Here is a 13,271-nt window from a genome sequence, read left to right as displayed (position 1 = left end):
CCGTAGCAGCACCCATGGGACGACCCAGGCCCGGTGTCTCCACACTATTCTCCCCGCAAACACAGGAAACCACAAAAGGTACTTGAGAGCCCAAAATAGTTTATTTAACAATTTGCATTTAGGAAAAATAGCAGCTCCCACCTCCGAGGGAGCTTCCTGGATCAAGTGGCAGGCAGTCACATCCTGAGCAGGGATGCTCTGGAGGGCGAGGGTCCCAGCAGGCACACCTCTCAGTGGTGGGAACTGGTGGGTCCAGGCACACTGGCCTGGGAAGCAATCTGGAAACTTTCTGGGGGTCTTTCCTAGATGATGAAGTAAACCAGAAAACTGGGAAGGGCTGTGCTAATTCCACATTCTACAATCTCTACACTTAAACTCAAAAATGCCAAACCGTTTATGTTCCCCCAGCAGAACCTACCCAAATTATTACCTACTGATTTTTATAAATATTTAAATCTCCCCTTTCCTTCAGTCTCTAGATCAACAAGAATAAGGAGTTTTAAGAACAGTCGGTGAAGCCTTAAAGCTGTCTGGGAAGAGTGGGAGGCCTGGTGGGCCTAAAGCTGCTGAAGGTCTCTACTTGGGGCAGAGACCAAGGCTCCAGAGGTCTGTCGGGAAAATTCCAAGCCCCTCCCTTCAAGATGTACCAACTTGGTTGGTGCACACCAACCAAGGGGCACGGCACATGGGTGCAGCCTGCACAGCTCCTTGGCTAGGTGTCTGTGCAAGCTAACACTCAGGAAGGGAGACCCACACTGGCTGGTTACATCAGCTCTCTGGGGCTCCTCCTAGTGACCAGGTCAGGCATCCCAATTAGGCTGGAAATATCTTCATTACCAGAGAGAAATGCACTCTGCGGTCAGGACCTGTCTCCCCAGCTTTGAGCACCTGCAAGGTGCAGGGCCGAGGATCCTCTTAGGTCTTTTTTCTCAACATCCTCAAGGAATTGTAGATTCATCTGCAATAATTGTCAGGTGGTTGGAGCAAGGCCCTGGCTTCCCAGGATCATTGATCGCCTCATGTGGCAACCCCCATCCAGTCTTGCTTCATGGGATGTGCTCAAGAGGCTCAGAGCGTCACATTCTCAGATCACCCTAAGTGACTAGGAAAGGAACACCGTGCTTTTGTGTAAAAATGAATCAGATTCACTCTATCCAGCATCTGAAAGGAACCATGGAATTAATTTTGCAATGATTCATAGAGATGGACGGTAAGGAGGAGATGCACAGTATGACCGGCTCTGAGGTACTGCCATGTCCACTGGGGGCAGGAGACCCTAGGCAGTCCATCCAGTTCTTGGTGGAGAACAGTCATCTCAGGGTTCCAAGTGCAAATCCAAAAGGGGATGACTCTAGTTCAGTGCCGGGTATTTCCTCTGGCCAATCCTCCCTGGCCTTGAGCTCCCTGAGCTGGTGGAGGCCTGGAACAGAATAAACAGCACTGACCTGCGTGCCCACCTCCAGGATGAGCAGCACCAGGGGCCACACAGCAGGAGGCCGGTTAGTGGGAGGAGCCACAGGGACTGCTGACTCAGATCAAATGGTCACTAACTGGGGAACTGTTCGTCCACCCACCACCCTGAAGGCCTTGGTGGCTGCACTTGGTCATTCCTGGTACATGGGAATATACAGAGGGTTTTTTCCACAGTGGTTCATTCTGTCAGGGCCATGAGACCTAAGGCCAGTTCTGCAGAGCTGGCGCAGCTGAGTGTGCGGTGAGTCGAGTGGTGGCCAGTGGCTGGTGGCTTCCCTACTGCACATGGAGTAGGCCACCAGGCACCAATGGCAGAGCAGACCTTCCTCCCCCTCTTTGACACCTGCTGGACCAAAGGCAAGGGACGGGGCAAAGCTACGAGGCAAGCACAAGATGAAGTGAAAAGAAGAGAAGGAAGTGACATCATCTGAAGCTGAAAGCAGATAGATGCAAATATAACTGGGGACGCAGCAGTGTTGGGGGGTCAGAGCCTCATCTGGACAGGGCCATCAAGGGAGCACTAGCACCCCGCAGGACAAATGTGATCAAGAGCCCGTGGGCCAGGTGGCCAGTTGACAACAAAGCCAGGTGAGCTTCGCATTTGGAATCCCAAGATGCCTACCCACACCTCTTCCCCTATTGCACTCCCCTTGAAATGACAGCCAGACCACACTCCAAGGCAAGAGACTGGAGAGAGGAGAGAAGACAGAGGCAAAGAAATCAGAGAGTACTTCTGAACATTTCCCTGGAGGAGGCACACAAAGGCCAGCACACTGAGGGGTCTAGCCCACAGCATAGGCACCCTCAGCACAGAGCTAGAGGCCCCGGAGGGCAGACACTTCCCTTCAAACTTCAGAAAGGATAAAGACCCTGGAATCCCAACAGTGGGCACCAGAAAATGGCAAGAACACCTTGGATTCTAAAGAGAACTGTCAGGAATTCCAACAGCCCAACCACCAGGGCAAAGGCATGTTCAAGCTGCTGGGCCCTGCCAATTGGCCACGCACCCGGGCTGCAAAGTGCCCCGACAGCACCCCCAGACAAAGGGATGGAGCAGAGTGCAAGGGTGAAAGACGCCAAACCAGGGGCTCCAGCTCCAGGGTCTGCATCCCAGGATGAGGCAGGAAAGGGCCCAGGTGGGAGCCTGCTGCCCAGAAGCCAGACTCAGCCCAGGAAAGCAGTGCCATAGACACACAGGACTGAACTTGGGAAAGCCACATACCACAGGCCAGCACCCAGGGAAGGAACACAGTGCTTCCTGTGGTCCACCCAGTGCAGGACAAGAGTTCCAGGTGGGCTGGGGGTGAGACAAACCCTAAACTCCTGAGCAGCAGGCCGAAAGAAATCACTGAGCCTGAAGAGCCCAGCAGCAATGACACAGGACAGCTCAGAAGAAAAGGGGCCAGACGCCAGTCCTGAGAGAACCAAGGAAGAGAGGGACAACGGGATGGGGAGCAGCTGCCTCCTCACACCTGTGCTGTGCAACTCTGAGAGTCTGGGAAGAAGAGAGGCCTCCACTATGCAGCCAGGGTCACAAGCCAACAGGCCAGTTGGGGCTGTCTCCAGGAAAGGCAAAGGTCACTCACCTGTGCCAACTGGGAAGGGCTATAGAAGGGCACAGTTCCACTGGGAGGATTCCCTGCAGGGCAGTGGTCACCGGGAGCCTGCAAAACACAGAGAAGTCACCTCAGAAAGGCAGGACTGCACAGCAGTTGCTGTCCAGCTGCAGACACGGGCCACTCTTCCAGAAGGACTGCCAATGTTCTCAAACAGGCCACAGGAGCAGAACAGGGACAGTACTGGCAACACTGGGTGTCATTACTGGATGGCTCACAGGACTATCGCAAAAACAAAAGCAACATGCAGAGTACAATGCTTTGAACTTTAGAAGACACACAGAGCGCAGACCCGAGAGGCTGCTGGTGGTGGCCCGTCAGCTGGCAGAGGTGGAGCATGAGCAGAATCCAGGGTCTCATGTGCAGCCAAAATGTCCCTTGAGCCTCTGTGACAAGAGTGAGCTGGCCCTCAATATACACTGAAGGTGGAGCATTCCTCCACCTCCCCAGACCAGCCACACAATGGCCACGAGGGCTACACTCCCACGGATGGCAGGAGACTTCCTTACACCTGACCAGCAAGAAGCCATCTTTCTTCCGAGGGCAGGCATCCTGGTCAGTGCAGCCAGGGCCGAGGCCCACTCCCTGGAAAGCCAGTGCAGAAGAAGCAGAACACGGAGCGTCTTCAAGCTTCCCCACACTGTGGGGTGGGTCTTGTCGTGGGGGCATCTGGACAGCTAACCAGGAGGGCCGGACAGCCAAAGGAATACTCATCCCTGGTCAGTAGTGCTTTAGCAGGACCAGGTGTGTCAGTCACAGGTGCACAGAGCAGCCCAGCATGGGCAGGCCAAAGGCAAGGCCACGAAAGCGAAATCTGGCGAAAGAGGACTGCCAGCCACACAACCTGGTCCGCAAGCTGGCTTACTCAGTGCGACGGTGAGTCCCTGAGCTGCAGCGCAAGCGCTGCCAACAGCAAGAACATGCCAGAGGCAGTCATGCTCCAAGCTACAGCTCAGTTTCACAAAGCTTTGAGGCCACCAGAAACAATGTGCTTCAGAAAGGGAAGATGCCCGCTAGCTTAAAATCCCTCTTTCAATCTAAAGTGTTTGTTAAGAAGCAAGCTTTGGGGCTGGGGCTCAGCGGTAGAGTGCTTGCCTAGTATGTGTGAGCTGCTACTGTCACTTTCACATCACAGAGGGGCAACTAAGGCTCTAGAGAGGTGAAGCAGGTTCAATCCTTTGCACCACATAAAAATAATAAACAAAATAAAGATATTATGCTCAACTATAACTAAAAAATATTTTTAAAGAAAGAAAGAAACATTGGCTTGGCGTGGCACTGGGATCGTCCAGCCCTCAGCCTACAGCTCTGTGCCACTCCAAGGAGGCCTTGGTGGAGGAAGGCCCTCCTTGGAGCTCCCACAACATGGTGACCACACAAGTGCCCCTCCAGGAACATACTTTCTGCACTTCAGACCCTAAGCTGCCTTTCCCTGTGCACATGTGCATTTTCAAAGGAAAGGGCCACTGGTTAATGCAAACGAGCTGGCCAAGCCTGGGCCCCAGAAGGAATTTTGTGCCAGGTGCTCCCTTCCTCTCCTCCCTGGGTGCATCCAGTCTGTAGCAGGGAGTCAGGACCCAGGGAGTGACCCCTGCAGAGCTTTTAACATCTGCCCAGGAAATAGGAAATGGGGCAATTACCCACTCCAAGAATTGAGGTCTTTCTGAACACACACAGTGCATCAACACGTCCACAGCCACTTCACCCTCCCCAAGGGAAGCTGTTGCCTGCTGCTCCCAGCTCCTGGCTGCCACCCTGCACTTCCTGTGGATCTCACCTAAGTCGAAACATGCTCATGTGTATGCTCTGGACTCTGACTCATAGAGGAGGCATTGTGTGGCAGGATGGGGCCATCATCCTGCAAGTCCCTTCCCACCTTCCCATGGCACTCTGCCTACCTTGGGTTCTGTGGTGGGCTCTAAATTGGCCTGAGCCCCAGCTGGCCCTGGTCCTACCCTGCCAGCTCCTTCTGCAAGATGTGGTTCCTCGGCATCTGTGAATGAGAGAGGGCATGAGGCCACCACCCCATCCTGATCCGAGGCATCTTTTATAACCCAAGGGCATGAGCTCCAGTCCATGTGGGGCCCCCATGGAAGGAGGCCAGAGCATGGAGAACATGACCTTGAGTGGGTCCTGCTTCTAGAGGGTGGTGTCGGAGGTCAGGGACCAGAAGGCTGATGTGGACCCGCTCACACCCTTGCTGCCTACCTGGGCTTGGTGTAAACAGGTTAGAAGGAATCGGCAGGGGAGCAAGCGGAGCAAAGAAATCTGCAGGAGCAGGAGCTGGCTCACCCCGCGAGGCCCCACTCGGGTTTAACACATCCACATAGCGAGCTCTGGATCCACCTGCCAAGGGGTGGGAAAAGCAGATTTAGGCAGGCAGCCCAGGCAGTCTCCAGCATCTAAGTTATTGCCTTACAAGTATATCAGAGTGAACATGGACCCTCTGAGGAGGGCATCCCCAAGAGCAGACTGGGCTGGCTCCTGCCCAGCAGCAACAACATCACATAGGTTACATTTCTGTTTTTCTTTTTTGGTGCTAGGGAGTGAGAGCTCTACCCAGGAGAGCGCTACCCAAGCTGCACCCCCACCTTTAATTTTAAGACAGTGTCTCACTAAGTCACGCAGACTGGCCTTAAAGTAGCTGGGATTAGAGGCAGCTGTCACCGCACACAGCTCTAGATTGTGTTTCTGACTCATGGGACACCTCTGCCCATAGGTTATCAATGCTGATGCTTTGCACTGGAGAACTAGACTCTTCCCCTCAAAGATTCCTCTCCATAAAACTCATCTTCTCTAAAGCACTGGGACAGACACCCCGCTGGTGCACACTGCAACAGCTCAGCTCTGCAGGACAGTGCACCACACAGACTCCTTAACTTCAGCTGTGGTCATTACCTGCTTTTCTAGAAAACATGTTCACGGAGGCTGTGGGAGGGCCTGTAAGCCCAGGGGGAGCCACATGTGAAGCCCTGGGCAGCGATGTTGGAGGTGGGGGTGGAGCCTTCTTCTGCAGAGGGAGAAACAGCTCAGAAATCCACTCAGGACTCTTCAAAAGGAGGACCCACATGCCAGAGTATCAAGGAGCAAACAAGCACCCACCCCTCATAGCAAACACTCAAAAATCACAGCCTACCTCCTCCTCTGGCTCATTCAAATTCACCCACTGGTTCTTCTTTTCATCCCAAACAATCTACCAGGATTTAGAAAGTAAAGACAAAAAACAAACAGCAGAGTGAAAAGTCAAGCCATCAGCATTTCATCACTGAGGATGCTTCTCTCAAGCCTGCTCTGAATCTGAAAAGCACTGTGTAGCCTGCAACAGGCACAACTCCACCATGCTGTCTCTGCAAGACTCACCGACTTGTTCTTGTCATCTGGCAAGTAAGCTTCTGTCCTTTTTCTCCCAGGTAGCCAACGAGAGAACCAGGACTCACTCTGAAGATAAAGCCACCAGAACAGCCGTGAGCACACCATACTTGATGAAACAAGCCCAGCCCCAAAAGACAGACACCATGCCATGTGAGGTCACCAGGAGTAGGGCCCAGAGAGAAGACAGAAGGTTGGGGTTGGGATAGAGGCTGAGGGCCGTGAGGACTCTTGTTCAGTCTGGGAAGATGGAGGACACAGCGTGTGCTGTAGTGTGCACGTACTTTTAGTGCATGGAACTGTGCACAAAGAGGCTGGGATGCTGTGTTCACGCATGCACATGCGCACACACATTTTTTTACAATGCTGGGGATGGAACCCAGGGCTTTACACATGCTAGGCAAGTGCTCACCTTTGAGCCATGCCCCAATCCCCATGTGTATCTTAAACAAAATCCAAAACAATATCCCTTTGGGAAGGTTAAGCATCTGAACCCTGATGAACAAAGTCCTGGACATTCTCTACCTGAGGAGTGAACAGCAGATAAGAGGGCCTCAAAACAAAGGCCCTTTGGTTTCCCAGGTGGAGGGAATTTGAGTGAGAGGCAATGTAATTAATGTGTAACATGCTAGACTTTGTCTCTATTAAAAAGGACAGAGTAGGAGTGGTGGAACACACGTTATGCCAGCAGCTCAGGAGGCTAAGGCAGGAATATCACAAGTTCAGCAATTTAGCAAGGCCCTAAGAACTCAGTGAGACCCTGCTTCAAAATAAAAATAAAAAGGGTTGGGGATGTGGCTCAGTGGTTAAGTGTGATCAGTCCCTGGTGTGTGCGTGCGCACGCGCACGCACACACACACACACACACACACACACACACACATAGAGCTGTGGCATGGCTACTGGTAGAGCTTACCTAGCATGTGTAGGACCCTGGGTTCCATCTCTAGCACTCCAAAAGAAACCCAAATGAAAAGCAGAGAAAAGCAGTGCAGCCAAAGACACTTCTGGTCTTGTTTTTCCAGCAGTCCCAGAGACAACCTGTCCTGGGCACTGTCACTGCCTGCTCACTGAGAAACTGTGCAAAGCACTGCGCTTTGTCTTTCCATTCATCTTTTGATCACTCGTGTTCATGTTCAGAACACCTGCCATTCAAGTTAAGTCCTGCCAAACGGAACCCTCTGAAAACAATGCCACCCTGCTCTTGGGAGGACACCATCAGGAGCACAGAAGCTCTCTACCCCCTGAAGGGGACATTCACACACATGTACCTAATACGGGACTTGGACCATGGTGCAGGCAGGACTCCCACAAGTCACTAAGATGCCCCACTAGAAATGGAGAAAGATTGGAATGAGCACCATAAAAAGGGCAGGGTGAAAAAGGAGAGGGTAAAACACATGCAAGGTGCTCCTCAGAGAAGCCAGTGGACCACAGCGAAGCTCCCGCAACCCAGTAGGATGCCAGAGCCAAAGGCCTGGAGGGCCACAGCAATGCTGGAACACTTCTCTGCCACCATAAGCAGAGGACTTGGCACCACCCTTTGGGAAGCCGTTCAGCAGCATCCCTGAAGCCTAAATTCTCCTCTCAAGGGGAGACACCAGGAGAAGCAAGCACAGTGACATCAAGGGACAGACAAGAGCATTCATGTGGCTCTATTTACAATGACCCCCAAACAAATACCATCCAAACATCCATTACTGAGAAGAAGGGTGACAGGATGCAGCACATATGACAGGAGCTATCACACAACACCCAGAAGGTGGTGACTGTTGCCCCACTCCTACCAGTCATGCTCTGGGGCTGCTCTGACAGGTGACAACCACAAGGGCACTCTGGGGACCTCAGCCACCCTCACTGACCATGTGGTGCATACCTCACACGCACACACAAGACCCTCATTCAGCTGCTGTGTGCTTTACACTCAATGGCTTGCTGCAACTCAAGAGCAGAACTTCAGGTGTTACTTTAATTAAAACACAAGCAAACACCTTTTCCTTGCTCCAACATCTGAAGAAAGCTGCCTCCGAGAGGCCAGGCTCCCTGCCCAGCAGGACAGTGCGGTGGGTGGCTCTGCACTATACCTTCTTGGGTTCCTTGGTCTCCTTTCTGGCCACATGTGCAGGCCTCTTTGTTTCAGAAGCAGGTGACAGAGAAGAAGCAGACTGTGCTGACCCTGAGCTGGTGGGATCCCAGGCTGGAGAAATCTCTGCATCCTGTGCTGTCCTAGAGGAGCCCTGTTCAAAGGCGAAAGGGAAGCTAGCTCTCCTCAGGCTCCTCAGGGGAACCAAGTGAGGCAGGCCACCAAATGGACCAGGCAGGGGAAAGGGTGAGAGCAGCCCAGTTCTGTGTGCTCTGAAGTGGCAGCTACACTAAGCAAGCCACTCCAGCACTCCACATGAGTTGGAAGGAGCAGTGGCTGCACTGAGGACAGGCCCAGGCAGAGCCAGGCAGTGTGTGTGAGACAAGACCTTTAAAAGTCACTCCTGATGCTGGGAATGGTTACACATTCCTGTAATCCCAGCAGCTCAGAGGCTAAAGCAGGAGGATCACGAGTTCAAAGCCATCTTCAGCACAAGCAAGGCACTAAGCAACTCAGTGAGACCCTGTCTCTAAATAAAATACAAAATAGGGCTGTGGGGGTTGGGGTTGTGGCTCAGCAGTAGAGTACTTGCCTAGCACATGAGGCCCTGGGTTCTATTCTTAGCACCACATAAAAACAAATAAATAAAATAAAGGTACTATTTACAACTACAAAAAATAATTATTTAAAAAAAAAAAAAATAGGGCTGGGATCTGGCTTAGTGGGTGGTCGAGTATACAGGAGTTCAATCCCTGGTACCAAAAAAAAAAAAAAGAGTCACTCCTGGGTTAAGACTCTGCTTTCCAAACTGCTGGACCCTTGCTTTACTGTTCCAAGGACAGGATATATTTCAAGTCAAGAACTTATAACAAAAGGGGCTGGGGATATAATTCATATAATTCAGTTGGTAGAGTGCTTGCCTAGCATGCACAGGGCCTCAAGTATAAGTCCCACCACTTCCAAAAAAAAAAAAAAAAATAGAACTTAGAACAAAAGCTCATGGCGTCTATAAAGAATCTTCTAGAATGTTGGAACAACACCATACAAAACAAATGTCTCCATCTCTCTCCACACTTTAAGGGTTAAAGTGATTTGGGAGCCCTTTGTCTTTGATAAAAATTTAACAAGTAATTCCAAAAATCTTCAGGATCTTCCTACTTGCTACCGAAGAGTGTGGACTCTAGGTGCCTACTCAGTGAGCTTTATGGAGAACAAGTGGTTATGAAAAGATGGGGACAGTACCAGGTCAGCAAAGTTTCCACCGAAGTCCTCCTCACTTGGCTCGGGAAATACATTCCCGACAGGCACATCCTGTGGCACCATTCCTGCCAAGGCAGAGAGAGAATTGGGTGGGCTCTAGGCTCCGACAAGGGCAACAGGGCCGGCCCAGCACACACACCAGCTGAGATTCGTGGCTCCACTCTGCTGGGAAAACCAAGACTGAAGGCTTTTCCAATGCGGGGAAATTACTTTGTTCCTTAAAGCCAGGCCCAAGTTTTCCTTTGTTCAAATAGGCAAAACGAGTTGGCACAGAGCAGGGATGAGCTCTACCAATCCAACTTCCAGACCAAAGTCTGCCACGTCCACCTGTGCATCCCACAGGACACAGAAGGACAGCCTGGGGGCAGACCCTGAGAAGCTGCCAAGGCCATTTCTTCGTACCCTGAGTGGCCATTTATGCTTCATGTCATGACACAGCCAAGTCATGACAGAAGCCAGCAGCAGCACTCCTGCTGCAGAGACCCTTAACCCATTTGGCCTGTAACTTCTAGAGCTCTGGTCCAGTCTCCTCTACCAACCACTCCTGAATACCAAGGCCACCTTGGTGCTGCTCTCAGGACAGCAGCATCTCAGCAGACAAACCTGGGTCCAGGCTCCTGGTCTCTTGGAGCAGGGAGCCATTTTCCTGGAGAGATGGTACACCAGGTGGCAACCCCGGCCCAGTGTACAATGCTGCAGGATCAGGTCTGGAGGGCTCTGGGAAGCCAACTGCAGGCTCTGGGGGTCCACAGCCAGGACCTGACTCCAGGGCTCCTATGGGTGATGACACTGGGAACATCGGCACCCTGGCAGAGTGGGCCAGCTGGCCATCAGGGAGCATCTGTGGAGCTGCAGGGGACAATGGAGAAGAGGAGGTCTGGTCACATGGGGGAGCTGAATGCATGCCACTCATAGTTGTTACAAGTTCTTTTGCATAGCCTCACTCCTTTTATCAAGGGGTGTCAGTGTTTAGATAAAAAGCAGAGCATTCACTTTCTGGGAGACCAAGGGCAGAATAGATGCCTGCACCTGTCCCTGGCTGTGATGTGGGGCACAGGCTCCACCCCACAGCATACCCTGAAGACAGGCTAGTGAGGGGCTGCCTGCCACAGGTCCAGAGTCCTCCCTACTGTGCCAGGAGTCAAGCAGGCTACTCACCCTTACACCTCCCCCAACTCTGCACATGGGTAGGGCCTGGGCCTGATAGCACCAAGCTGGGCCCTGGATACAACGAACAAAGCAGAGTTCTGATGGAGGGACCCAGTCAGACAACAAAGCAAGCACCAAGGAGTTGGCAGGGTGGGTTGGGAGCCTGCAGATGGAGTAGGCTGGCTATTTGGCAGAGGGCAGGTGGCAGAATGGCAGGGCCAGCAGCAGCCCAAGACAGAAGTACAACTGGAAGACAGGGTTGGAGGGCAGCTTGTGAGATCAGCAGGGCTACAGGCTGAGCCTGCAGGACTGTGGGCTGCCCTGAGGACCTGTCTTTTCTCAGGTGAGGTGGGATCAGGCAAGAAGATCATCGAGGTCATCTAGGTCAGAGGTATGGGGCACGAGGGAAAGGTATGGACCCTAACTCCTGGAAGAATGCTGCCTTTTCCTCAGGCTGCTGGTGGGGCACAATAGGGCCCTGTCTGAGCTGGCATTTGTGAGCCTCCCAGAGAAGCACATGGGTGAGGCAGCTGGAGTTCAGGGGACAGACCTGGCCAGGCAGGAGGGTTGCTTTCGGCAGACAAGTGAGGAAAGCTCAGCAACTCAAGGGCTTGCCAAGAAAAGGAGCATAAAGAGAAATGAGGGGGTAACCGAGGGGCCCCAAAGCCCTCCTGGAAATGTACAACATCTCAACTCCTGCTAGCATAGTGAGATGTTCCCTGTTCAGAAGCAGACCCCAGAGAGCAGGCACACGGGCTGCTGCATGTCCCACCTGAGGCCAGCAGATGCACGCCCTGGCTGGAGGGCTCGGTGCTCGGCATCAGCAGGGGCTGGTCAGCACCCAACCCCGATGGCTGACCCTGCACTGGGGCATCCAACTGATCCACCTCAGAGCCTGGAGTGCTGGGGCACTCCTGGGGGTCGGCCCCATCCTGATTCCATGGCACAGCACCCTCCTGAAGAGAACAGAGTCAGGTATATGGATGACGTCTCAGCAGCCCAGGAATGCCCACTGCCCTTCCTGAGCAATGAGGAGATTCTAACAACATGCATGCTGCTACACCTACACTGTTGACATCAAATACTTTCCAGGTAACAATCACAGGGGCACAGACCCTCTTGTCCAGTCTCTGTGCCAAGTCCTGGACGAGGCTGTGCTGCTGTAAAAGCCAGCACTATACCTGGATCTGCCTCTCCACACGCTGCAGCTGCACCAGCCAGGCAGGCTCAATAAAGGACTCCTCCTCCGGTTTCTCCCTCAGCTGAGGATCGAAGAGGCGCAACTGGGAAGACATCTAGAACCAAAGCCAAGGCACCTGTCACTGTCAGGGGACCTGAGCAAAACCGTTTTTGGGTCTTTTTTTTGTATTGTTTTTGCATGGTGCTGGGGCTTTGCACATGCTAGGCAAGCACTCTACCATTGAGCCACATTCCCAGCCCTCACAATTGTTTTCAAATGAACAGTGCTCTGGAATCATGTTGATGGGCACTTTTTAACAGTGTGCCTGTGACACCCCAAACCAACCATACTGGTGATCAGATAGAGTCTACAAAAAGGGTGAGGTCTGAAGACCTACGAACTCACAAGCATGTGGACCAGCAAGGCCTGTGCCACACCTGCGGCAGGTGCGTCAGTACTCTGCCTGATCCTGCACATGACGCCCCCATCCAAGTGCTTAGTGGACCTAGGAACCTGTGTGAGCCTTGGCTGAGTGTACAGGCCATAGCAGGGCATAGATGCAACAGGCCTGCTGAAGCTGGGGTGAGGATATGGGATTCACTCGTTATTCTTGGTACTTTGGTATAGGTCTAAAAACTACCAGAATAACAATTTTCTTAAGTATTACATTCCCTACCACAGAGATGGAGATGCGAAGGAGAAGAAGCACCCTGAAGTGCTAGCACTGGGAGCCACCACAAGGTAGGAGAGGCTTAGGGTTTCTGTTCCTGCCCTTGGCCACCAGCCATGAACCTCGCCACAGGACAGTACAGAAGCTAGGGTTTGCCAAGTAACAGACAGATGCTGACTGAGACCCGAAGCTCATTGTCTCAACCACCATACCAAACTCCCTCAAAATGCAAATTACCGAAGGTGGGGATCATCTTATTTTGAAGCTTACCACTGAGTTCCTGTACTGGCAACAAGGCACCCGAAGAACTCCTATGCTAAGACTGCAGAACACATAACACCTTCCAAGAAAGCTTAAGTCTCTAATGCAGGTTCAGACATCTGCCACAAACCCACCCTTCCCAATACCGTTCCCCGTTCCCATGTCTGGGTGCCCACAGGTTTCCTACAGGCAGCACAGCACGAGTGGGAA

The 13,271-nt window shown here is 52.5% G+C and overlaps 1 protein-coding gene across 6 annotated transcripts in view; it reads right to left on the bottom strand.

Moving 5' to 3' along the window:
* Positions 1-95: 95 nt before the first annotated feature.
* Positions 96-13,271, bottom strand: part of Sec16a (SEC16 homolog A, endoplasmic reticulum export factor) — a 41,631-nt gene continuing 28,455 nt past the window's right edge. For all 6 annotated transcript variants that reach the window (XM_076845065.2, XM_076845067.2, XM_076845068.2 and 3 more), the window contains 12 exons: positions 12,132-12,245; positions 11,723-11,906; positions 10,405-10,650; positions 9,784-9,866; positions 8,543-8,695; positions 6,450-6,527; positions 6,226-6,282; positions 5,988-6,099; positions 5,298-5,435; positions 4,988-5,082; positions 3,060-3,137; positions 96-1,420 (listed from right to left, as the gene is read on the bottom strand). In XM_076845065.2, the coding sequence (XP_076701180.1) occupies positions 1,352-1,420; positions 3,060-3,137; positions 4,988-5,082; positions 5,298-5,435; positions 5,988-6,099; positions 6,226-6,282; positions 6,450-6,527; positions 8,543-8,695; positions 9,784-9,866; positions 10,405-10,650; positions 11,723-11,906; positions 12,132-12,245 (1,407 nt within the window). In that variant the 3' untranslated portion in view covers positions 96-1,351. The remainder of the gene's footprint in view (positions 1,421-3,059; positions 3,138-4,987; positions 5,083-5,297; positions 5,436-5,987; positions 6,100-6,225; positions 6,283-6,449; positions 6,528-8,542; positions 8,696-9,783; positions 9,867-10,404; positions 10,651-11,722; positions 11,907-12,131; positions 12,246-13,271) is intronic.

Source organism: Callospermophilus lateralis, chromosome 2 (assembly GCF_048772815.1).
Source record: "Callospermophilus lateralis isolate mCalLat2 chromosome 2, mCalLat2.hap1, whole genome shotgun sequence".
Taxonomy (NCBI): domain Eukaryota; kingdom Metazoa; phylum Chordata; class Mammalia; order Rodentia; family Sciuridae; genus Callospermophilus; species Callospermophilus lateralis.
The sequence above is the reverse complement of the archived record's forward strand: the minus strand, read 5'-3'. Positions and strand labels throughout refer to the sequence as shown.